We start from the raw sequence: 26,045 nt of genomic DNA, 5'->3' as shown, positions 1-26,045 counted from the left end.
ATGTGATTGCTGAATGCCCCACACGGTATATACACATGGCAATGGCATCAGTGACAGTGACTGTTTCTCCCTTAAGTTGTGGGCAAATAGCTAAGAACTAAAGTCAGTTCTTGAGATAAGAAAATGAATTCAGAGACTAGGAAAGAAATAACAGACTGACAGTATAAGAGTCTAATGTTTTACATAAATGATATACTGTTTATTTTAATATAATCAGTGAGAATTCTGTTGTTCATTAAGAAGATCCCAAAAAATTTGGTGTTGAATACTAGTTATCAGAATCTAGTTACTAAAATTAAATAGCCCTCCTGCCTCTCCTGCTTTTCACCCATAGATGATCTCTGAATCCTTTGTTTTTCAAGTTTCGATTTTCTTCAACGACTGACATTTGGCTGATGTCTGTGGGAGGCTTATGTGCATTTCTCCATGGACTAGCCCATCCAGGCGTGCTACTCATTTTTGGCACCATGACAGATGTTTTTATTAACTATGAAACTGAGTTACAAGAACTTCAGATCCCTGGAAAAGCATGTGTAAATAACACCATAGTGTGGACCAACAGCTCCCTCAACCAGAACGTGACAAATGGAATGCCTTGTGGGTAGGCTGTTATTTTTTATTTTTTACTTTTTTTGCTCACATCTTAAATTGTAATTCAAAATGTGTAAAGGGAACTTATTGACTGACCTGGAATGGTATCTAACATAGAGCAAACAGAAACATAAATTTATCCATCTTTCTATAAATTACTCTTCCCTGAGATTCTCCTATCCAGTAGGTTTTAAAATGCTAACCAGAAAAAAGCATAATTGGAGATTGGTAACATATTAAATACATTACCCAAATTTGACCACTTTGTAGACTATAGGCTTAAGGATGGAACTACCAGGACTTAATGCCAAAAAATGGTGATTTATTTTACTTGAGTTCTATATCATGTCTCATATCCAAGACTTCCTTTTTTCCCCCTTTTTCTAACTCTCTTCTGTTTCTTAGCTTCTGTGGCCATGGCTAGTGATCCACTAGACCCCCAGCCTTTTTTCTTTTTTCTTTTTTTCAGAGACAGAGAGAGGGACAGATAGGGAAAGACAGACACAAACGGAGAGAGATGAGAAGCATCAGTCATCAGTTTTTCATTGCAACACCTTAGTTGTTCATTGATTGCTTTCTCATATGTGCCTTGACCACGGGCTTTCAGCAGATACAGTAACCCCTTGCTCGAGCCAGCAACCTTAAGTCCAAGCTGGTGAGCTTAGCTCAAACCAGATGAGCCTGTGCTCAAGCTGGCGACCTCAGTGTCTCAAACCTGGGCCCTCAGCCTGCCAGTCTGATGCTCTATCCACTGAGCCACCACCTGGTCAGGCACCCCTAGCCTTTTTTCTGTAATGGGAATTTCATTAGAATGCTATAGGACTTGGAGATGGGGGTCACTGGTCTCTGTTGGTAGTTGAGTTTCTATGGAAGAGTGGTATGGTGTTGTGAAAAGAAGAAAATCATGAAGAATTCACCAGAGCTCACTGTCCTACTACTATTGTCTTTGTGATAAACCCAACAGGCTGCCTTGTAATCAGTGTGTCCATAGAGTACACAGATTGACTCACTGGTACAGCATTGCCTCTGCAGCCTGCCTCACGCTACTCAGAGCTGGAACAAGCTCGTTTGCACTTAAGAACACCACACTTAGATTGGAGAAACAAGGGCAGGGCACACCTTAGCTAGAGAGACACTTGAAATGGCTCTCCCAAGTGAATTTATATTTTTTACTCTTATTTAAAATTTTTTCTACAAGCTTGATTACAGATTATGAAAAATCCTTCTAAATCATTGAATTTCTTCCATAATATTATCTACCCTTAGGGTATTTTATTCCTTCACTCATTCAACCAAATTTTTTTGAACACCAACTCTGTACCAGAAACTTGTGTGTCAAGGATACAGTAGTTATCTTGAGTGATGTCCTTATCTCTGAGACCATCATTAAATCAATAACCATTCAAATAAATACATAGTTGCAAACTCATTAGTGCTTGATTTAAAAAAATGTATAAAATAACATACAATATGTAGAATTACCCTTTCAAAAATACTAAGCCTACTCATTAGAAATACATTTTCAAATGTCTAAATATGTATGTTTCTTTTCTAAACTTAGAAGTAAGACTCAACAATTTAAAGGAGAGATCATCTCCAGTGACAGTCATGTAAGTCATTTATGTTGGAGGACAGAGACAAACTGCTTTGTACAATACGTAAAGTGAAATGACAATACGTAAAGTTAATCACACCCCCTTTTGAAAAAAAAAATGCATTCTGAAGTAAATAGAGCAACTCATTAACAACACTCATGGAGATAAATTTTTTCAAGGGAAAAGTTTTGAAACTGTATTCTGTTCAAACTGAGAGAGGGACCAAAATTTGAGACATACCTATGATACTAAGTACTTGTAATTCTTTATTAGATTAATTAAAGAATGAATCTGCTTTTAGTTCTTCATCACTGGCATCCATCAGAAAGGAGTTCACTGTGGCCCATTACTCACACTCTATTCACTCTTACTAAGTCACATACTCTAAGGTGAACAAATAGTGCAAAACAAATAGGGTTTCTCAGAAGTTCAGTGCCTTTAGCTGAATCCACATGATACCAAACATGTAAATGGACATTTATCCTTTTTTAAAAAACATTTCATGTAATAATTGAAACTGTGGCCCGACCTGTGGTGGCGCAGTGGATAAAGCGTCGACCTGGAAATGCTGAGGTCGCCGGTTCGAAACCCTGGGCTTGCTTGGTCAAGGCACATATGGGAGTTGATGCTTCCAGCTCCTCCCCCCTTCTCTCTCTCTCGCTCCCTCTCTCTCTCCTCTCTAAAAATTAGTAAATAAAAAAAATAAATAAATAATTGAAACTGTGTAGACCACACCTTTCTTAGGTCATTCTTATAGGAGGAACTCCTTTGATGAGTTAAATACCGGTACTTTAATTGTAAGTTAGTATGATCACTGACATGAATACTGTTTTACCTCTAAATTAATATATTTGTTTAGCTTTTATGTAGTGAGATTACTCTGAAAATAGAATTTGCTGGAACAGAGGAGAAGGGAGAGGACATTTTCCTCTCTGTAAGTAGTTAATATGCCTCCCAAATTACCCAAATCTTGGCAAATTGCTTTCTTGAAAAAAGTATATCGTTAAAAGTATAATTTCTCCACCTATTATAATACGTGTATTAGTCTTGGACTATACAAGGCAACTCAATGATTTTATCAACATAAGCATGCAGCCTTACCAGGTGGTGGTGCAGTGAATAGAGTGTCCAACTGGGACACAGAGAGCCCAGGTTCAAAACCCTGAGGTCACCACCAGCTTGAGCATGGGCTCATCTGTCTTGAGAGCAGGGTTTCCAGTTCAAGCATGGGATCATAGACATGACCCCAGGATTGTGGGCTTAAGCCCAAAGGTCATTGGTTTGAAGTCCAAAATCACTGTCTTGAGCAAGGGGTCACTGGTTCAGCTGCAACCCTGGCCCCCCATCAAGGCACATACGAGAAAGTAATCAATGAATATCTAAGGTGCCATAACTATGAGTTGATGCTTTTCAACTGTCTGTCTGTCTCTCTCTCTCTCTCTCTCTCTCTCTAAAAAAAAACCAAACCAAAACCAAAAAAATGAAGTCAAAAGGATGTGTAAGTCTTCTAATTTTGTTCTTCTTTTTCAAGATTGTTTTGGCTATTATGGGTCCCTTAAATTTTCATATGAATTTAAAGATCAACTTGTTTAATTTCCATAAAGAAGTCAGCCAGGATTTTGATAAGGATTGCATTCTAGACCAATTTGGAGAGTATTTCCATCTTTATAAAATTAAGTCTTTTGGTCCATGAAAATGAATGTTTTTTTCATATATTTAGGACTTCTTTAATTTTTTCAACAATATTTTATTGTTTTCAGAATATAAGTTTTGCACTTCTTTCTGATGTTATTGTAAATAGAATTGTCTGCATAGGAGACTATTTTCAGGTCTATGGCTAGAGGTCTTAGGCTTGACACCAAAAATAATCCATAAAAAAAAAAATTGATAAATTGGACTTCATCAAAATTAAAAACTTTTGCTCTGCAAAAGAGCTTGTTAAAAGGATTAAAAGACAAACTGCAGACTGAGAGAATTTATTTGCAAATTCTATAGCTAACAAAGGACTAAGATGACCCCATGGTTGCTGGCTTGTGCCCAAAGTCGCTGGCTTGAGCAAGGGGTCACTCACCCCCCCATCAAGGATCAATGAACAACTAAAGTGCCTCAATGAAAAATTGATGCTTCTTATTTCTCTTCCTTTCTGCCTGTCTGTCCCTATCTGTCTCTCTCTCTGACTCTTTGTCTCTGTCAAAAAAAAAAAAAGAAAAAAAATTAAAGAAGTTGTGAAACTTGACAGAATTATGCTGACTGAAGAAAAAGGCAATGCCAAAAGGTTATATTCTGTTCAATTCCACTTAACATTCTTTAAATGACAAAACGGTAACAATAGAGAACAGATTAGTGGTAGCCAGTGGTTAAGGGAGGAGTGGGGCCAGATGAAAGTATGTGTGGATATAAGAGGGCAATGTGAGAAATCCTTGTGATGATGAGAATGTTCTAATCTTGATCATATGAATCTCAACATCTGACTGTGATATTTTCCTAGTTTCACAAGATGTTATCATTGAGGGAAAACTGGAAAAAGGGCATACATAATCTGCCTATTATTTATCACACTTGCATATGAATCTACACTTACCTCAAAATAAAAAGTTTGATTAAAAGTAAGCAAACAAAAAATAGCTTCCTGGGTAAAAAAAATTGTTGTGGATTCTCTGAAATTAAGATTTAGCCATGGCCCTGGCCAGTTGGCTCAGTGCTAAAGCATCGGCCTGGTGTGTGGAAGTCCCAGGTTCAACTCCCAGCCAGGGCACACAGGAGAAGCGCCCATCTGCTTCTCCACCACTCCCCCTCTCCTTCCTCTCTGTCTCTCTTCCCCTCCTGAAGCAAAGTCTCCATTGGAGCAAAGTTGGCCCTGGCACTGAAGATGGCTCCATGGCCTCTGCCTGAGGTGCTAGAATGGCTCCAGTTGCAGCAGAGCAACGCCCCAAATGGGCAGAGCATCGCCCTCTCGTGGGCTTTCCAGGTGGATCCCGGTTGGGTGCATGCGGGAGTCTGTTTGCCTCCCTGCTTTGCACTTCAGAAAAATACAAAAAAGAAAAAGAAAAGAAAAGAAAAGGATTTAGCCATTCTAGCATATGCTATCCTAGTGTATGGATGTTCTGGCAACTTTAGTCAATGATAAGCCATTTATCCATTGGTCAATATCCTTGCATTAAGACATGCAGAGCCTCCAACACTGAAAGTAAGACATGAACACATTTCTGCTAGCTTGTGCTCAGTTTAGAATTGACACTGATGTTCATTCTAACATGGCAGTGCTACTATGCCTACAATGCATGAGAACCATTGAAAAAGAAACTCATTAAGCAATGCACTTTGTCATAAGGACCTTGTAGGTAGTCTAAATGAAAAACCTACAGGTTTAGTAAGTCTGAAACCTTGATGTGTAAGTTGAGTGATTCAATCCTATGAACCATTTATTTTTTCTAAGCAACAATGTAAGAATCCTCATATATTACTAATTTGTTAAAATATATCTTCTTTTTCCTCTAATTGTCATGTCTCTCTCCACTTCTTTCTTCAACAAATGAGTCAGGGGAATCTTAATTTATTCAAGTAGGTGTAAGTTAATTTTGCTGTTAAAAAAAAAAAAACAACACAAGTGCCCATTCTGGGGTCCAAATCATCTGCACAATTTATAGAATCCTTTCCAGGACTGTATGATCACAAGAGCTTTCCTCCAGGCAGATGATGCAGTGGGAGGTGCAGTCAAAGGAACAGAACCAGCCTGCTCTTTTTCCTGTTCGTTTTTCTGATAGGCTTGTCCTGTTGTTCCAGAAATATTCTCAAGCAGTCTCTAAAACTGATAAGTTTTTCTTCCCAGGAACAAAATAGAAGTGAGTTACCCATTTATCTCTGGGGTGCCTTGGGGGTGAAAGGAATCATCAACTGCACATATCCTTATCCACACCACTCAGCAATGATGTAATTCTCCCAAACTCCGCTCCAGTAAAAGAGGGTCTGGCTCAGTGCTCAGTTCTCTACACCCTCATGGGTTTGCAGCCACGTTCTTCATGACAGGCACTTTGTCACTTCTGCTTAGAGTGTCTGGATAATGAATAAACCACTGGAAGTCGAGGTAAAACTTTTTTTGACAAATGCTCTAGATTTCTGTTTTTGGACAGCTAAAGTTCACTTCACAAACAGAAAACTAAGAGTACAAACACATTAGAAGGCTTTGCTCATAATACTGCATTATGCAGATAGTTAGCTTTTGTAAGAGCCTCTGACTGTGGATACTTGTATGTAAGTTTATGATTTTCTAGGTCTTGTTCATTCTTGGGGTTCCCTGAAATCATCATGAAAAACTGGCAATGCGGTAAGCACAGATATATTAGTTAGTTTGGAGATTGTCAGAGGGCTTGACCAAGGCAGTTATTTCCCTTCTTATTTGTATGTTGAAAGTCAAAGCAAAATCAAGAAACATTTATTGAGTACCTCCTATGTGAAGGATGTTATAGGAGGCTTCAGGCAATGTGAGCAAGTGCTTAAACACAGCCCTTGCCCTCAAGTAGCTTGCAATTTACTAGCAAGGAAAACAAATAGATATATGTCTATATTATATATAGATATAATATGTATAACAAGTACTCAATGTACATATATTTAATAAAGATATTGAATCATAGAGCAAGATAGCAATACAATCTGTCATGGGTAATAGTTTGTTCTGAATTAGATGAATTATACTTCAATACTCGGTTTACGTTCAGTAGAGAGAACAACTCAAGTTTGATCACAAAAGAAAGTCCTGAGAGAAAGCAGAAAGCATATGGGATGGGAGCATCTATGCTGAAGATGCTGCTTTCTGATTTTCTAAAGAAATGAACTCCATATCATTTAGCTTGTCCCTGAGGATTAGGATTGTCATCAACCAATATGCAAATTTTCTTATAAAATTCCTTATTCCCTGAAAGCAATTTCAGAATAATTGTTTCATCCCCTCCTTCCCCTGCAAATCCCAAGTCCTGTGCTGCAGTATGGTAACTGCTGGAAAACTCTGTGAAATTTTCTTGTTCTCTGCAAGTTCTTTGGCTTCAACCTTGAAACTGCCCTGGAGATTGAAGCGGCCTGGGCTGTAGTCAGCAGAAAGACTCTGCTAATAAAGAGTTTTCTGCCTGTATGGGAAGATGACACACACATTCCTCACAGTGTCACTCTGAGAGGGAGGACTTGAGAAGCTGGCTTAGATTCCTAAAGGAGGAACAGTAAAGCCTCTCTATCAGTATCTGGCTTTTAAAAAGCTTTTCTGTAGCTGTGATTTCTCAACCACTGCACAACGAGCATGAATGAAAGGGGCCTCAGTGGACACAGCACTGGGCTTCTATCTAGGGTCCCTGGGCTTCCAACAACTGCAGATCGATGATTTCACAACTCTGGCGTCTCTGCCTGTGAAAATGAAGGGATAGACATCTTGGCTGTGATTGGTACCATGAGTTCTATTTAGAGATTTTGTTGGATTGATAGAATTCTACATAGATGAAATAAATGCCTTATCCATATTTCATAGAAACATAGTACATATCTTTTAAATTCCTATGTACCTGCAAATATAATCTTTGGTAGCTTGATCCTACCTGTGACTCTTAACATTTTCCCTCTCTTTCGAAGGTTGCTCGACATTGAAAGTGAAATGATCAAATTTGCCAGTTACTATGCTGCCACCGCAGTTGGAGTACTTATCACAGGGTATATCCAAGTTAGTAGTGCCTCTTTTTCACTTCTTGATCAAGATCTGGGTTCAAAGACACCACAAGAAAATGCAAAGTGTACTCTTCAACTTTTAAGTTATTCAGAAGCCCTAAGGAATACAGTTTTACTTCAGGGGAACATGAGAGAATGGGAAAGATTCTTCCTCTCAGCTGGAGAGGAGGATACAGCAGTTGTCTTGAGAAATGGAGAACAGACTTTGGTTTCAATGCCCTGTCCATCCCTGTCCCTCCCTGCCCTCTATACTTCATCCTCTCTTCTAAATCCAGAAATAGACAGTGTGGGTGTTTGTAGAGGGAGACGCAGTGGTCTGGAGAAAGCTGGGCCTGGAGAGTTGGAGGAAAGTAGACTAACTTCTTCTCTTTCTTTGCTAAAGTCTCACCAAACTGCATTCCAACCCAAATTCTGTAGACAGAATTTAAAGCACATGCCAAATATAAGCCGTGGAAGGGCCTGGAGTTACTAAACCCTTATCAAGCAAAAAAAGTATTTCATCTTTTGCCTCCTCCGGTAGGAAAAATAATAAACCTCCCCAACCCCTATTAATTCAAGAATCCTTGGGAGTTAGTGTTAGTTGAAGAGAGAAATGCATCAGTTTTTGCCATTCTGGAACTGGGAGTTTTAAAGATAGGCTTGTTTTGCATGGTTGGGGGAAACTACTAGCATATTCCCTGCTTATGTCATAATTGTTGTCTTACTTTCTCTGAAAATCATTGTCCGACAGCCTGAAAACTATGTATAAATATTTGTTGACACGCCTCTCAGGGGAAAAATTCATTCGGAAGTGGCATGCAAGACTCGTGAGTTAAAAGCAATAATTCTCTTTGGCACTGTGAGCCTTATTTTACACATGAGGAAAGTGAGGCCCCGTGAGGTGAAGTCTGAAGTGGCAGAGCTGGATTCAAACCCAGGCCTCTGGCTTCCCTGCGCACAGCTGTTCGGCTCACCTCCACTTTTAGGAGCAGATGCCAATGCTCACACCTCAGTTCCCCAGAAGAGGCATTTTGTGAATTACTTTCCTAATTTTCTCAGCTGTTATATTGAAACTGTTTTCTTCTGGAAAGAGTAGGAATAATTGATATTTTTAACATTACAAAGCTAAACATTCCCTGCTCCATTTTCAGATATGCTTTTGGGTAATTGCCTCAGCTCGTCAGATACAGAAAATGAGGAAATCTTACTTTAGGAAAATCATGAGAATGGAAATAGGATGGTTCGATTGCAATTCAGTGGGAGAGCTGAATACAAGATTTTCTGAGTAAGTGCCCGGTAGGACATTTGAATGTATGTATGGTTTTATGATAATAAAACTCTTATTTCTAAATTAACCATTGGAAACATTCTCAGTTCTTATTGATATGTTTTCTCTCTTATGCTGGGCTTTTATAGGGAGCATGGCTTTTTCATTGGTAATGTTTTTATCAAATATGGTCATTATAAATTGAAAGCCACGATACAGCAATATGGTATGTAGGCCCTTGATTAAACTACTAGAAATGAAGTATCACAGAATAGAATTCAAAGAAGTAGAATTATTGGCCTCAAAAGGGGAAATTGAAGGATGTCACAATCTAGGTATCAACAAAGAAAACAATTCAATTAGAACAAATTATCTTGCTTTGGCTGTTGAGGTAGTTTATATATGTAAGAACAAAAACAAAATATATACATAATACTTTGGGAAAGATTCTGGTTGTAAATCCAGTTTATACCTGAATAGTAATTTGGGTCATTAACAGCCCCCTTAGTAATTCTGAATGAGCCCTGAGTAATTAGAACCAGTTCAATAGAATTTAACTTAATTTTGAAGTCCCATGAAAGATAGTATGTAGTCTAGTAAAGAAAAAGTAAACTGAATGGTTAGACTCTTGTAGATTTTAGCATTCATTCTGCCTCTTACTGTGACCTTGGACAGATACATAACCTTGCTAAAATATAATTGTCTAATCTTTGGGTAATGTCTTAGGTCTTTTTTTGTGATCAAGTCTTATACTCTGTTTGCTCCATCTGGACAAAAGATAATGAGAATGTCCCCAGGATTATTAATTTAATGTATCTATATTCAACCAGCATTCTGGAGCACTTACTCTATGAAAAGCATAAAGATAAATCACAGGTATCTTAATTTCAAGGAACTTACAACCTAGTAGAAGAATAAAAGGTGCAAGCAAATAAATAATCAGAGCAAACACATATTGATTAATTACCATATCCTAGACACTGTTTTACATGATTTATACATATTAGATAATCCTCATTACTACCCATACAGGTAGTATGTACCCATTATCTTCATTTTATCTTCCCATTATCTTCATTTTATATATGAAGAAACTGAGGCACAGAAAGGTTAAGTAACTTGCTCAAGAAGAGCTTATGTTTAAATTCAGGGTCTGGCTCTAGAGTCTGTCCTCTTAACCACTACTGTATACTGTCTATGAGCAGAATGCAGTAATTATATACACATACACACACACATGTATACAGATTAGGTACATTGCTACAGAAACACAGGGAGGAAGATATTACTTCTTTCTGGGAATTATTTAAGTTTTTATAAGTTAGTTGGTATGTGAGCAGAATCTTGAGGCTCAAAGGACTTAGCAGGTATGAAGAAGAAAAGAAGAGCTCTTCAGGACAGACCAAGGATATTAGCTATAAAGAAGGGACAAATGAGATGGTTCTCCAAAGCCTTTGCCAATGTTTAATGGACACCAGTTGGGAAAACTGGGTTAAGAACAAACTTAACTTGGCTATGAGGGGAGAAGCTTGATGACCTCTCAAGCTGCAGCAAATGTTCCATGATGTAGGAGTAGTTATGTTTCCCAAGGGCAATGGAATTCAGAGATAGGAGTGTTTAGAAGGGAACAATAATTTGAATTGACCAAATTTCATTTTAGTGATCAAAGCCTCTCTTGTTTCTAGTGATATTAATAAAATAAATGATGCCATTGCTGACCAAATGGCCATTTTCATTCAGCGCATGACCACAAGCATCTGTGGGTTCCTGCTGGGATTTTACCAGGGTTGGAAACTGACCTTGGTTATTATCTCTGTCAGCCCTCTCATTGGGATTGGAGCAGCTATCATTGGTCTGGTAAGAATGTCTTCTCATTTCTCTCCATGGGAAGACATTGACTCTGAGCAACAGAAAAAAATGTAAGCTTTAGTCCCTTCTTCTGAGTATGATAAATTACCACCTTTATCACTATTTTAATTGATTATTCCTCAGTATCAAAAACATTCCATAGATTAGGAATTAATGATATTTTAATAACATAAATATTATTGTATTAATAATAACAACTACATTTATTATTACTATTGTGCCAGGCACTCTAAGGAGCTTTATTTACATGATCTCTAATCTTTACAACAATCTTCTAAAGTATTGATGCCAATTTAAATATAACAAATGGAGACTCAGAGGACTCGTCTGGGACTGCACAACTAGTGAGTGACAGAACAGAATTCAAATTCAAGGGATACTGATTCGAAATTTCCATCCACTCTCCAATATGCCTACTGCTTCCCTGGACTTCGAAGCTCAGATGCTCCCCTTAAAAAGACCCAGCAAATGTATCCACATCAGTAATAAGCACCTAACAGAGATTTCTGCAGTCACCACTGTGTCCCCCATTCCATCAGATGAGTTTCAGAGAGAGATCTCCTGGCCCATTCTGAGCAGCTTCCCAGTCACACTCTCCATTCCCCAGGTGTGCAGGCCAAGAAAAAACATAGGAATAGGAATTTTAGGTCATCCCAGTTAAACCACAATCCCACGGAGTGAGAAATTATTACAGCTTACTTTTAGAGCAGCCACAATAGATGGCAGGTCATGGGACCAGGCACACTAATAATTTGCCGTAAATAAGAGTAGAATTCAAGTAATAAAACTCACATTATTGAGCAATAGGTACCAAACTCCATGATGATATTTTTCTTGCAAAATATTCTCTACAGTCCACTGACTCTCTTATTCAAACGTTTCTCAGGTAATACAGTGACAATAGCAAAGTGCTCACTCCACTTAACTAGGCTACCACCTGGCTCTTTCACCTGGCTTAAGAAAGATAGGTTGAACTCATCAAAACTTCAGTTTACTCCTCTTAAAAACAAGGATACCTCTCAAAGTCATCGTGATGATTCAGGACATAATCCATGTTATGCACTTAGCACAGCATCTGACACTAAAGCGGCATTAGCTTTAATTTTTTCCCAATCCACCGTATCATGCAAGCTTTGCCAAAGTTTTTTCTACCAAACACTTCCCGCTGCACTCCAGAGAAGCCTCAGTGTCTGCAGGGGGTCTTCGGGGATTCTGCAAACGTTTGATTCAGCTTTTTTCCCCCTGCCAAATACATTTAATCACTTTTTTAAAACCCATGATCAATTAATATTCACACTCTAATGAATCATATGCCACATTTTAACATATTGGAGACCAACTACATGGCCTGATTTTCTTAGTTTTATAGAGGCCTAGAGCATCCCCATGTCAGCTTCCTGTGTGTCACTGATTCGCAATGCGGTAGCTCTGCCCTGGTCTCCTCTTGAATTCAAGTCCGTGCATGTTTGTGTAAGATGATGCAAACAACTTCGCCAGGCTCAGTTCAACAGCAAGACAAACAAACAAACAAAGGAGGAAGGGCAATACATGATGTATTGGAAGTTATGGGTTCTGTTTGTCTTTGACTTTTATACTCAGGATGAGAAACATAAGCAACCGTTAGATAATTCCCAATCGACATTTTTAAGCTCCTGTACCAGTTTAGTTGAAAAATCCTGAGATTATTTAATGTGCCATTACAACAAAAACTGATAACATTCGTATCCACTTAATATCTCATTACTGTGCTGCCAGTACATATCTGTGAAATAAGATAGAAAAGGGTTGTGGTAAAAACTGCAGTGTCATCCATAACACCATCATTTTAATGCTGATAAAGACTTTTCTTATTGTCTTCTCAATTTACAAGTTTTATAAAGTGTGGACTTATGAAATAAATATACTGTAATAAAATATTATTTTTACTTATTTATGTCTTAGAATTGTATCAAGATTTTGTTTGATAAGAGTTTTGCTGTTAAAAGTTAGGGAAAACTTGAAAAATAAACGCTTTTAGTGTGGATACTATATACTTTTTTGGTTTCTGAGTGAGTTGATCTTCCACAATATTTGCTTTTTTCCCCTTTTTTGTTTCTTCAGAGGAATTTCTCCGGTGGTTAATACTAATTAGGACTCAATCTAAGTCCAATCTTAGAAAAAGTAACTTGTTTAATATTAAGTGTAATGTCTTCTTATTTCCTTTTGTGAAAAGCAAAGGTAGGTGAGCCCCTAGAGTTGAGTGAAAATAGTGTAATATTTATGTGACGCCTTCTCCTGTGGAATTAAATTACCTCTGCCTCATCAAGCCTTTGCATGCTCAGAACCTCTCTGTCATTCTATGTTCTAACCAATATGATGTCTACACTGACCTGCAGTCTTTGCTTCTGATGTTTGTGAACTGTTTAATGGTCTTTGGCCAGTAATAATGAAATGTGACATTGTTTGACTTGAAACTTCATTACTGTAATGACTGAAATATTGTGGCCTTAGAGAATGCCCTCTTTGGGACTTACACTTTGAGGGGGTTTTTGAGGCTGATTTTTAGTGCAGTCATTTTGATATGTCAACAACCAAACACCTGTGGATGAGGCTTAGCCTGGGTCAAAGCTGGGTCAAATTCTTCCTCGGCGAATGTTGTTAGTGTGAGAATCTGTAAACCACACTACTTGTGTACTTGCCTAAATGAATCACTGAGTGACAGACTGACTTACCTAATTACCAGGTCCTTTATTTTTTTCTTTTGGATTTTAGAGTGTGTCCAAGTTTACTGACCATGAATTGAAGGCCTATGCAAAAGCAGGGTCAGTGGCTGATGAAGTCATTTCATCCATTCGAACAGTGGCTGCTTTTGGTGGTGAGAAAAGAGAGGTGGAAAGGTTGGTGAATTAAAATGTCTGCCACTTCCCTGAATCTCCTTAATCCACCTACTACCCTGAAGCTTCCACACTTTTTGTACAGAGTGGTGGATTCACCTTGGGCTGTGGACAAGCTGCTGAGGGAGCTTTTGTTTAAGAGCTTTCTTGGCAGAGTAATGAGATTAATCAAAGCACTACAAGGACTCCCAAGCCAATGGCGGTGTGTTTTTGAAGATGTTAGAGTTGGTAATTTTTAGAAAGCCATCTTAGGTTAGAGATTTATTTCAAACTCTAGTGGGGCTCATGTACACACACTGTACTGTATGCCAGTCTATAACACTCTTTGCTCTCACTGAGGAAAAGTCTACATCAGGGGTCTCAAACTCGCGGCCCGCGGGCCGCATGCGGCCCGCCGAACAATTTTGTGCGGCCCACAGACTAATCCACAAAGTTCAAAATATTTTGGATAAAATTAAGTAAGCCTAGGGGCCTACTTGTATTTTTCATTTCTCTAGCATCCTAGCTAGATATTAGCTTACTTAACAGCAGTTGTGATGCAAACTACAGTTTCTGGTCGTTTTGTGACACTGAGTAAACTGCATGTACGATTGTGCTTGTTGTACTGATTTTTTTTTGTTTTCAACTGCAGTGAGAAAAGTGTTGCGTAACAGTTGCCTTTTGTAGACCTAGTGCGGCCCGCCGAATGGCTGTGATCTTGCTCTGCGGCCCACATGCTGAGTTGAGTTTGAGACCCCTGGTCTACACGGTCTAAAGTGCAGTTTCACACATTTTTATTGAACACATTTTTATTCAATGTATTTTGTTCAGCTACTCTACTACATCCTCTTAGTAAAGTCTCAGATTTCAATTTAATCAAACAAAACTTAGCACTAGTACATTACAGACCACCATTCTAAGAGATTAATTCTTTTTTTTTTTTCCTCAGTGCCCGGGCCAACTTTGCTCCAATGGAGCCTTGGCTGTGGGAGGAGAAGAGAGAGACAGAGAGGAAGGAGAGGGGGAGGGGTGGAGAAGCAGATGGGCACTTCTCCTGTGTGCCCTGGCCGGGAATTGAACCCGGGACTCCTGCACGCCAGGCCAACGCTCTACCACTGAGCCAACCGGCCAGGGCAAGAGATTAATTCTTAATGAAAATAAAAACCTAAATGATCAAAACAACACAATTGTCAAACAATTGATTTCGCTTATTATCCCATTTATCTAGTATTCATTGTGTGTTTACATGTTTCAGGTACTGATTTTATAAAATAACCACCAATTTAATTAAACTCTTATTTTATGTGTTATAGTATGATAATGTCATTTTCAACTGCTAGCACAGGGGTCGGGAACCTATGGCTTGTGAGCCAGATGTGGCTCTTTTGATGGCTGCATCTGGCTTGCAGACAAATCTTTAATTAAAAAAATAATAATGTTAAAAATATAAAACATTTTCATGTATTACAATCCATTTATTTCCTAACCACTCATTTCATGGTTGTGGGTGGCTGGAGCCAATCACAGCTGTCCTCCGGGACAACACTAAATTCTTATTGGATAATGCGTAATGTACATGGGTCTTTGTATGGCTCTCATGGAGTTACATTTTAAAGTATGTGGTGTTCATGGTTCTCTCAGCCAAAAAGGTTCCAGACCCCTGTGCTAGCATGTTCACCAAATAAAAAAGAATGTGATTTACAGTTTCTAATTATCTTCCCCCCCCCCCCCTCGTTTTTTTTTTGTTTTTTTTTTCATTTGCTTCTTTTGGTTTGTGGAATGAAGTTATCTTATTTTTCATAAAAATTTTAGTGGCATATTTTCTTCACTGCAAAAGATATTATCTATTGTTAACAAACAAGCAGTATAAATGTTTTTTTAAAAATGTAACAAACATAGGATAGACCTTCAGTTTTGTCCTATGGAATGTTAACAATTCTCCATTAACTAATTTTTTGAGATGTAGGAAGGCAGTTACAGAATGCCTGAGCTTTAAGACAATACCTATTATTAATGGCTAGATGATAGAATTACTGAAGCTTAGTGCTTGAATTGGATTTCCACATAGTTACCCATGTCCTATGGCTGTGAATCTGACCTGTCATATTACAACAGAGCATTCTTGGTCACAGGTCACATGCATGAATACATGTAGATGAGTTGGTATAAATCTAGTTTCAAATCTAGTGGTAAAAGAGTTGCATCATTGTCTGATAGAAAGTATGTCACGTGACTTAATAAAACAAATTAAGCACAAATAGTACTGTATCACTTATGTGCACACATCTGTGCTGAAAGCTTCTTTTCTTTTGGGGGCAAACCTTTCCCCACTGTAGTCATTTGAGAAGTGATCCAATATGGGGCTTTGTTAGGCATCAGCCCTTCAACTCATTTCATTGTCAGGTTGAAACAAACTTTAAATAACTACACAGAAGTCACTGGGTTTTTTCTAAAGCTATCTGTATCGGGATGCTTTTACAATTACTGAGGAAAGCAATTACTGCACTGTGGTTTGTTTCAACATTCTAACGTGAGCTGCTGCTGCTACTGCTGAAATAGTCTTGAACATTTGCCTTGCGATGACTCATAATGGTACTTGTACTTTTACTATCCACTGACTAAACACAAAGCAAAACAAATAATCAAAAAAAAAAAAAAAAAACCAGAGAAGCCAAAAGATATGTTTATAGGGTTTGACTTTAACACAATGACTCAGATAACATATAATTGGATGAAAGAATAAAATAAATAAAAGTTATATGTTTCACCATAAAAATTTTTTTTTCTCTTTACAGGTATGAGAAAAACCTTGTGTTTGCCCAGCGTTGGGGAATTAGAAAAGGGATAGTGATGGGGTTCTTTACTGGATTCATGTGGTGTCTCATCTTCTTGTGTTATGCACTGGCCTTCTGGTATGGCTCCAAGCTCGTCCTGGACGATGGAGAATACACAGCAGGAGTCCTTGTCCAGGTACCTTGGTCTTGATGATCAACATATAACATTTCCTGTTGGTATCTCAGAAAATCCCACAGTAAGGCATTTTGTTTATTTGTTTAGTGTCTGAGGGAGGCAAGTGTCAATGATTTGATGGAGTTTATTTGCAGAAACAAGCAATAACTGTGTGCATTTTATTGTAAAGGGATGCTGAGCATTTGAATTGGTGAGTCCAGTGATTTAATGATTTTCAATTAAATGAAGATTTTATAGCTGTAAAACAATGATTTTTTTCCACAAACCAGCGTGGCTAGTAATTCCAGGTCCTGAGTGGGAATGGTGCAGAATTAAGAAAATGGACCTAAAGAGAAAAAGGACGGGCTTGGGAGTACTTTTTGCAATGCAGAAGATAGCTTGCAAAAGGCGAGCTTCCACCCCCCTACCTCCTTTATTAATAGGGCAAAGTGAGGCCATTAGCAAATCAAAGAGATCATTAAAACAAAGTCACATTTCCAAAGCATCCCAAGAATTCTATTAAGTGCAGAAAACCCCCACCATACATAACATCTTAACTTCACAAATCAAAAGATAAAAGGAAGTTGCCTCAAGTCTTTCCAAGGGACATGGGGGATAGGATGAGTATAAATAATCTAGCACCACAGCTAACATGAAAGTGTGGAAAAAAATAGCCATTAGCAACTTCTAAATTGCAAAGACCCTATTGGCTTTCAGTCCCCAACATATCCCCCTTTTCTATTTTTTAACTTCAATTCATGTGCTGTAATTCATACTCATCTGATTTCTCATGTTCCAATTTGGAGGCAGACTGGAAAAATATAAAACAAACACAAAATTAAGATAGCCAGTGCTAACAGATACCAAACCTTTTAGATTATCGAGCAAATTCTTAGCTAATACAGCAAGATCTAAAATAGAATCTTTGCAGTTTTGAATGTCTTTAATATGTTAATGTAATTTCACCAAGTCCATGTTGACACCATCACTGCTCCACATTATCTGTAAATGCAACCCAACCCCACTTCAGTCTGAGAACTGTCCCAAGGAGCAGGAGTCACACACATTCAGGAAAAGTTTGCATGACACTGGAACTGTTGTCATATTTCCACACTCTGCAGCTAGCATCCAAGTCCCAGTGACCACTGCTTATAACACATTAAGCTTTTGTCTCAAGCTTAATTTCAAGTCTGGATTTCTGACAATGATTCAGGTAGACTGAAAGGGCCATCTGCAGCATGTATGGAGATGGAGCTTCTGTTTTCTTTAACCTGGAGAGATGAAACTGTAAGTATTTCCCCGCTGAGGAAGAATGAAGGGCGTAGCCATCAAGTGTGGAATAGCAAAAGCTTTATTCAGAGCGCGTCCTGGATGAGGTTCTCTGGTCCATGAGATGGGCCAGAGAAGTAGCACAGCCTCCCATTCCTGGGGGGTAATTTATAGCATTGGTAGGGTGGTTGGGTTGATATGACATGGAGAAATTTCATTGGCTGACAGACAGTCGTTCTTTTTCAAAGTGCTCCTGGGAAGTTTCTTTTGGCAGGCATGGGAGTGGGTGGTTCCAGCCAAAGTCCCAGACCTGGTTCCTCATGTGACCCTCCCCCATTACCAACTGACCTCACAGAAACCAGGGGGCCTTTTCCTGGAGTTTTGCAGCTATGGGGTGGTGAGGAGAACCTTGAGATTCACTATGCTGGGTGGTAGAGATAAATTTGTAATAGAAGTAGGCAAAAAGGAGGGGAGGGGCTCTGAATTTGGAGAGTAGGTCCCGGACTAAAATAGGCATGGAGCATTGAGGCAGAAGAAGAAAAGTGTGGGTAAAGGAGACACTATGTATTAGACAAGGCAGTGGATCCATAGCAAATGGGAAGGAAAATAAGACCATCAACACCCACAACAGAGATCTTCAAGGGATGAGCAGAATCCTAATATTCAGGCAAGGCAGAGTAAGTAGCCCTCGTGTCTATAAGAAATGAGATCAGCTTACCTGCTACTTGGATAGTTACCCTAGACTTGTCCATGGTGATGTGAGATGGAGCCAATAGTCCTGGGCACCTTCAGTCTTCAGTGGCAAGTCCCAGCAGGCTGGGCAAGGTTAGGTCAGAGGTGGCTAGGGTAGGGCTGCAAAAAACTGAACCCTCCCTTGGAGGAGCAAGGGGCCAGCCTACCTTCCAGCGTCCCATTTCCCCACAGCAAGGGCATGGCCCTGGCGGGTGCCAAGAAGCCAGGCAGGCTTTAGCCTAATGACCTTCCTTTCCACTCTTGAAGCAGGGCCCTGATGGAGTTTTATGAGGCCCCTTAGGGACATCGGAGCCTTTAAGGGCATATGGCAAGAGCTGGTATTTTGCCTGATCTCTTTGGGCTCTGTCTGCCTTTTCCTGTTCCTCTCAGTCATTATAGACCTTAAAAGCTATGCTCAGGAGGCCCTGGCCGATTGGCTCAGCGGTAGAGCGTCGGCCTGGCATGTGGGGGACCCGGGTTCGATTCCCGGCCAGGGCACACAGGAGAGGCGCCCATTTGCTTCTCCACCCCCCCTCCTTCCTCTCTGTCTCTCTCTTTCCCTCCCGCAGCCAAGGCTCCATTGGAGCAAAGATGGCTCGGGCGCTGGGGATGGCTCCTTGGCCTCTGCCCCAGGCGCTAGAGTGGTTCTGGTTGTGGCAGAGCGACGCTCCAGAGGGGCAGAGCATCGCCCCCTGGTGGGCAGAGCATCGCCCCTGGTGGGCGTGCTGGGTGGATCCCGGTCGGGCACATGCGGGAGTCTGTCTGACTGTCTTTCCCCGTTTCCAGCTTCAGAAAAATACAAAAAAAAAAAAAAGCCATGCTCAGGAAATCTCGTTGAGGGGTTTGAGGGTCCTCCTCTGCCTATATAAACTTTTTCTGTATATCTGGGGCTGATTGGAAAAAGACAGAAGGACAGCACTATCAACTGGATCAAATGAAGGAGGGTAGGAATTTGTAGGAGAAAGGGGTTTGGAGTGTGCTAAGAGGATTTGATGGATGGTACAGGTTTGACAGAGAAATGGATGAGAGCATAGAAAAATAAGCCTTATACAATTGCTCTTGTGAAGTGAGTCTCTATCCTGGCTCATGGTGTCTCACCAAATGTTCAGGAACCCACCAAGGAGCCTCAGCAGACCTAGAAAAAACACACATATATCCTTGGCCCCATAAGAGAACAGGGTCTGGCCCTTGCCAGATTCCTATAGGCAGGTTCCTCTATCACACTTCAAGGAAAGCTTTTCTTGTTGGATTCCAGAGTCTCTGGGCCACTGAATGGCCCTGTACATCAGTATTCACAAAATTTTAAAGTAAAAAGAGTTATAAAGAAGATTTGCAGGAGTTCCAGGATATGACTCCCCCTTTTTAATTTTTTATAATTGACCTTTAAATGTTTGCTGGGCACACTTATAAAGTGCCTTGGCCCTGAGGATTGTAAGGAAATACCTGTCCTCATGTTAATTCCAAAAGTCTGACAAAATATAGTAAATGCCTTTCCAAGTAACACTTCCATACCTTTCAAAACATTTCTATTCCATTGATTAACAGGCAATCTAGAGACCACATAAGGCTGAAAAAATCCAGTATGACTTTTTTTATCTTCCTATTGTAAAAAAAAAACCTTAGAGCTTTGTTAGGGAAATCCACCCTGCCCCAAGTCTTGCAGTTCAGTGACTACTTCATGATTGAGCCAAGAGAAAAAAATAAATAAATAAATAAAACTCAATGTTGTTTAGCAATAACAGATGCATCAGCTCAACCAAATTAGCAAGTCTTTAAGATCTACATTCCATCTATTTAAATTTAAATGAGTGCTCCTTACAAGTTCCAATTTTAAAGCAAAAAATGTAGGAATGAAACTATTTTATTTTTTCAATATTAGAGCTGGCATTTCCAATTTTTGCATGCAAGAACTTAATTCAGGCCTTAAAAACAGGCATATTTTAGACAACATTAAACAAAGACTAAAGAGAAACAAGAATCAGATGAACCAGACAGACCAAAGAGAAACCTGGGATTTCAGAGCACAACCAGATTAGAAAAATGCCTGCCTGATCTTAGTCAGGGCATTTTTTAACAGAGGAACTAAAGATGGATTTAAATAAAAATTTCCCCAAGTAAAACTTACTTGGCAGCTGCTGGGATATTTTGTAATTGAATCCACCACAAGTACCCTGCCCAAATTTCCAGGGAAAGAATAGGAAAGGAACAAAATGATAGTTCAGAAGATTGTAGCTAAAACATTAAAGAAAATCAGACAATAACAGGAAAAGCTGTAACTTTCCTAACACCTGAGTCTCCTATTCATTTTCAAATTCCAATAGCTGCTGCAACTGGCGTTTCAGGTTGATTATGCTGAGATTTCTCTACCTCAATTTTAGCTGAGCAACAAACTAAGTTGACAGGGCCGGGGAAGTCTCCATTGTTCATTTCCCTGAATCACTTGTCCTTCGGCAGTATACTTAGATTTACATTCATTCGTCCAATGTTTCCCTCTCCTGCAGCTTGGGCAGAGGTCTGGGGCCTTAAGAGCTGGCTGCCCTTGAAGGAGAGGCTGAGACTGACATCTGGGGGGAGTAAGGCAATTTCTAGCAAAATGTCCTAAACCCCTACATTGGAAACAAGATCCACAGGCAGAAGTACTTCCCTAACCTTCCTTCTTTCATTTATTCTGCCGTTTATCAAAGTATTGTCCTGGAGGCCTCCCCTGAAGCACTGAGGCAATAGCCAGACTATGCATAAATGAAGGCCCAATATCAGTGCATATTCTGATGTAATCCCCTCTATCTTGAACCTGATCTAAAGCTTGTTGGAGCGGGAATCTCCAAAGGCCTGATATAAAGACCCTAGGAGCAACCCAATAAGCACAAGAAAGAGCAGAGGGCAGTGGAGGTCCAAAGGTTAAGGTAGCTATAGCTGCGACACCATCATTATTTCCCGAGTTATCCTCAGACTCCAAGGTAGTCTCAAATTTACATCCCTCTGTTTTTAGCTCACTCTGTTCAAACAACAGCTTCTCCTCAAATAAAAACATTTGTACAGAAAGAAAAAGGTCCCTCGCTCTTGACCCTAATTGTCCCATAATTTATTACTCCCGACACTACTTTCCCTGAAAACCCTACTAAAAAATTTTACTTACTGTGTGCACTTGGGGAGTTTTGTTACCTGCCTTTAGTTTAGTTTTCCCTTCCTCAGGTCCCTGTTTGGGCACCACTTGCTGCAAACCAGCGCAACTAGTAATTCCAGGTCCTGAGTGGAAGTGGCACAGAATTAAGAAAATAGATCTAAAGAGAAAAGAGATGGGCTCTAGAGATCTTTTTCCAACACAGAAGATAGCTTGCAAAAGGGGAGCCTCCACCCCCCTACCTATAGGGCAAAGTGAGGCCATTAGCAAATCAAAGAGATCATTAAAACAAAGTCACCTTTCCTAGGTATCACAAGAATTCTACCAAGTGCAGAAAATCCCCACCATACATAATATCTTAACTTCACAAAACAAAGGATAAAAGGAAAATGCCTCAAGTCTTTTCAAGGGACATGGAGGATTGGACGAGTATAAACAATCTAGCACCAAAGCTAACATGAAGGTGTGGAAAAAATAGCATTTAGCAACTTCTAAATTGCAAAGACCCTATTGGCTTTCAGTCTCCAACAATTTTTTTGAGTGAATCCAAAGATAATACACCCTATACCATGAAAACGGAAAGTCAGTGATCTCTCAGCTAAAAATTGACAGCTCATGTAGTTGAGCTGAATAATAACACAAGAACTAAAGGACTTATTTGTGAAATCATGAGTTACTAAAATGCACAGCCAATAATATCCTTCACTAAACAGGCAATGCAAACATATTTTATTGGTCACTTGTACTATAATCATGCTAATGCCATGACTACTTTAATTTTCAGTGTCTTTTCAGTTGTTCTTTCAAGAATTAATTACTGAGTATCTACTATATGCCAGACCTATTCAAAGTGCGGGGATTCAATAGTGACAAAAGAAATGTGATCTTTGTCCTAATAAAATTTGTAGCTTAGCAGAGAAGGTAAGCAAAAAATAAATAATTACATAAATACATAATGACAAATGTGCTCTAAAGTAGAGGACAAGGAACCTTTACAGTAAAGAACAAGATGACCGGGCATGGCTGGGCGCAGGAGAAGCTCTTCCTCCTGCTCCCTCTCCCAGGCCCTTCCTCCTTAGCTCATGGGCCCTCTTGTTACAGCGACACTCTTGTCATCGTTCAGATTCTCATATGAATGGCACTATCCCAGCCAGGCCTTCCATGCTCATCCAATCTTTTATTCTCTTGTCTGGCTGGCTAAACTTTTCCTTCAGAGCACTTAAATGCAGTTGAACATTTCTGTTTATTTACATTTGTTCCTGCCCCTTCCCATCTTTACTTCATAAGCTCCATGAGATAAAACATGAAATATGTTTCATTTTGCCTATTAATTATTGAAACTAAGTATATTAATTTAATTAGATTTTCATAATATATATACTGAGAGAGAGACAGGAAAGGAACAAGAGAGGGGGAGGAGAAAGATAAGCATCAACATGTAGTTGTTTCATTTTAGTTGTTCATTGACTGCTTCTCATAAGTACCTTGACGGGGTAGAGTGGGAGACTCAAACTGAACCAATGACCCCTTGCTCAAGCCACTGACTTTGGGCTCAAGCCAGCAACTTTGGGATCACGTTGCTGATCCTGTGCTCAAGCTGGCAACCCCACGCTCAGCTGGCAAGCATGTGTTCAAAACCATAAGCCTCAGCTCTAGCCAGCAACCTCAGGGTTTCAAACCAGGACCTTCAGTGTCCTGGGTCGATGGTCTTTCCACTGCACCACCACTGGTCAGGCAGATTAATTCTCAAATAAAAATTTTGGTTCAAAGGTCTAGGTAAGACAGGTTCCAATTCATATATGAAATAATATCAAAATCTTGCATACGAGAAATTTGCTAACTAAAAGCCTGAGATTTGAGATTTACTGCTTTGTTATAAATACATTTCTAGAGAAAGTTGAATGAAAATTTTATTTGCAAATCGAAATGATTATCAGAGGTCAAAACATAATCATTCTACTCCACTGACTTTATTTCATTAAGAGCATAATTCACAAGATAAACAGCTGGCATTATCTTAACTTTGTTAAAAAAAATTAAATATGATTATGCATGTTAAACTGTTTTGTAAACTTTAAAGGGATGGTGTACATGGAAAGTGTTACTATTATCATAATTTAACCATATTCTTAACTTTGATATAGCTTTGCACATTCGAAAAGCCAATGAAAGAATGGCAGGTCAGAAATCTGACTATAAAGTCTTCTGTCTTTACTAATCTAATGACTCTTTAGAACTTTCAACATTTACCAAACTAGCGATACTAGTAATTGACTTTAGTCCCAGCTGCTTTCATCTGTTCATTCTGCAGAAGTACATGCGTTGAGCACAGACAGTGTACCTTTCATTCCATGCTTGCAAGGAGAAACAGAGTTCTGTACAAATTATAGTTCATAAAGAAAAATAAATTGAAAATTAAATAATATATGATTCCAATTAAAAACACTGAATTAAACAAAAAATCCAACCTTGGTAACTCTACCAGGAATCAAATTTTATGATTCCGTTAAAAGATAAACTGAAAGACATTTAAAATCTTAGTTTATTTGCACAAAAATAATACCAACCAAGCAGTGTCAAAGCAAAAGTGATTAGAAGAGCTTCACTAATAAAAGTGAGGAGAAAGACTTTTATAGAGAAGAGACAAAAGCAAAGCAAAGAAACTATGTGATTGGTTATAGCTTAAGCAGGTGCCTTATTTGAAAGAGCCTAATTGGCTGTAGATGGATTGTCCTGAGGTTTAATTCTTTTTCTTTTTTTTTCTTTATTTTTTGTTGTTGTTGTTAACTTTAGACAGAGAGATGGGGAAGGAAAGGGAGAGGAAAAGAGAGAGAGAGAGAGACTGGTTTGTTCCATTTACACTGGGGAACAAAATTTTTGTTGCATCCACAAAAACACTTGTTTTTACCTAATTTGAGTGTGTTGATCTCAAATCTGACATTAGTTTTTCTCTATAGGCTACAGTTTTTTTGCAATTTAAGATTTTAGGTTTTCATCTTATTGTAAAATTTTCAACATTTAGTTTAACATAATGAAGTAGAATGTCTTCTTGGGCATCATCTTTGTGAAAATATAATAATTTATATAATGCAATAAATACACTAATACACTAAAAGATATGATTGCATCAGAATTTGTCTACAATTTCAAAATAGAACATATTAAAACACTTATTTTAATCATAAAATTTGCATAAAACTTACTTAAATTCTATTCAGGCAAAAATTTGCGTTTCTAGTTCTTGCATTTGTGTACTTGTTGAGGACAATCTCATTTGATGCTCCAGCAGTAGTCTGCCATCATATTTCTGTCCCATTGCCCCTGATAACGCTCTTCCATCGTCTTCAGATCTTGATGAAAGCATTCTCCCTGCTCATCACTAACAGCTTCAAGATTTTCGGGAAACTTATCAAGGTGACTGTTCAGGAAGTGAATCTTTAATGCTCACATTACATCCAATGTCGCAGAAAACCAACAGCATCCTTTGAACCAGAAGTTCATAGTTTTCTGCTTTTTCATTGCCAAGGAAGGTTTTTGTAACTGCCACAAAAGACTGCCGTGCTGTTTTCTCCTCTTTATTCATCTTCCTGGCAAATTCTTCGTCATGTATGAGGGTTCAAATTTGAGGTCCATCAAATACACCTACTTTAATCTTCTCGAAAAACAAGGCAGGAAAAGCAGAAATAATATGTTGAAAGCATTCACTTTCTCTGTTCAAAGCCTGAACAAACTGCTTCATTAAGCCAAGTTTGATGTGAAGTGGGGGAAAAATGATCCTGTCTCGATTAACTACAGGTTCATTCACAATATTTTGCATCCCTACTTCCAGAGCTTCACGTTTCGGCCACTCCTTCTGTGTCCAGTGTTTCTCCCGAGCTCGGCTATCCCACAAACAAAGAAAGCAAGGATACTTCGTGAAACCTCCCTGTTGTCCTAGCAGAAAATTTACCATTTTAAGATCCATACAAATGATCCAGTTATGCTCCTCGTACTTCAGAAAGTCAAGGACAATTTTTATGTCATTATAATCTTCTTGCAGATGAGTTGAATAACTAATTGGAACTGCTGCATAAACATTACCGTTGTGTAGGAGAACACATTTCAGACTCTGT

The 26,045-nt window shown here is 39.0% G+C and overlaps 1 protein-coding gene across 8 annotated transcripts in view; it reads left to right on the top strand.

Annotated features, from left to right (window-relative positions):
* Nucleotides 1-26,045, top strand: part of ABCB11 (ATP binding cassette subfamily B member 11) — a 134,075-nt gene that overhangs the window by 49,936 nt on the left and 58,094 nt on the right. For 4 of the 8 annotated variants that reach the window (XM_066345350.1, XM_066345351.1, XM_066345349.1 and 1 more), the window contains 5 exons: nucleotides 7,803-7,890; nucleotides 9,026-9,159; nucleotides 10,827-10,998; nucleotides 13,762-13,886; nucleotides 16,658-16,832. In XM_066345350.1, coding sequence (XP_066201447.1) covers nucleotides 7,803-7,890; nucleotides 9,026-9,159; nucleotides 10,827-10,998; nucleotides 13,762-13,886; nucleotides 16,658-16,832 — 694 coding nt within the window. Of the gene's footprint in view, nucleotides 1-362; nucleotides 602-7,802; nucleotides 7,891-9,025; nucleotides 9,160-10,826; nucleotides 10,999-13,761; nucleotides 13,887-16,657; nucleotides 16,833-26,045 lie in introns of all 8 variants that reach the window. The other 4 variants (XM_066345347.1, XM_066345346.1, XM_066345348.1 and 1 more) reach the window with 2 other exon arrangements.

The sequence above is a fragment of the Saccopteryx leptura genome, chromosome 7 (assembly GCF_036850995.1).
Source record: "Saccopteryx leptura isolate mSacLep1 chromosome 7, mSacLep1_pri_phased_curated, whole genome shotgun sequence".
NCBI lineage: Eukaryota > Metazoa > Chordata > Mammalia > Chiroptera > Emballonuridae > Saccopteryx > Saccopteryx leptura.
This window is presented reverse-complemented; position numbering and strand designations above follow the sequence as displayed.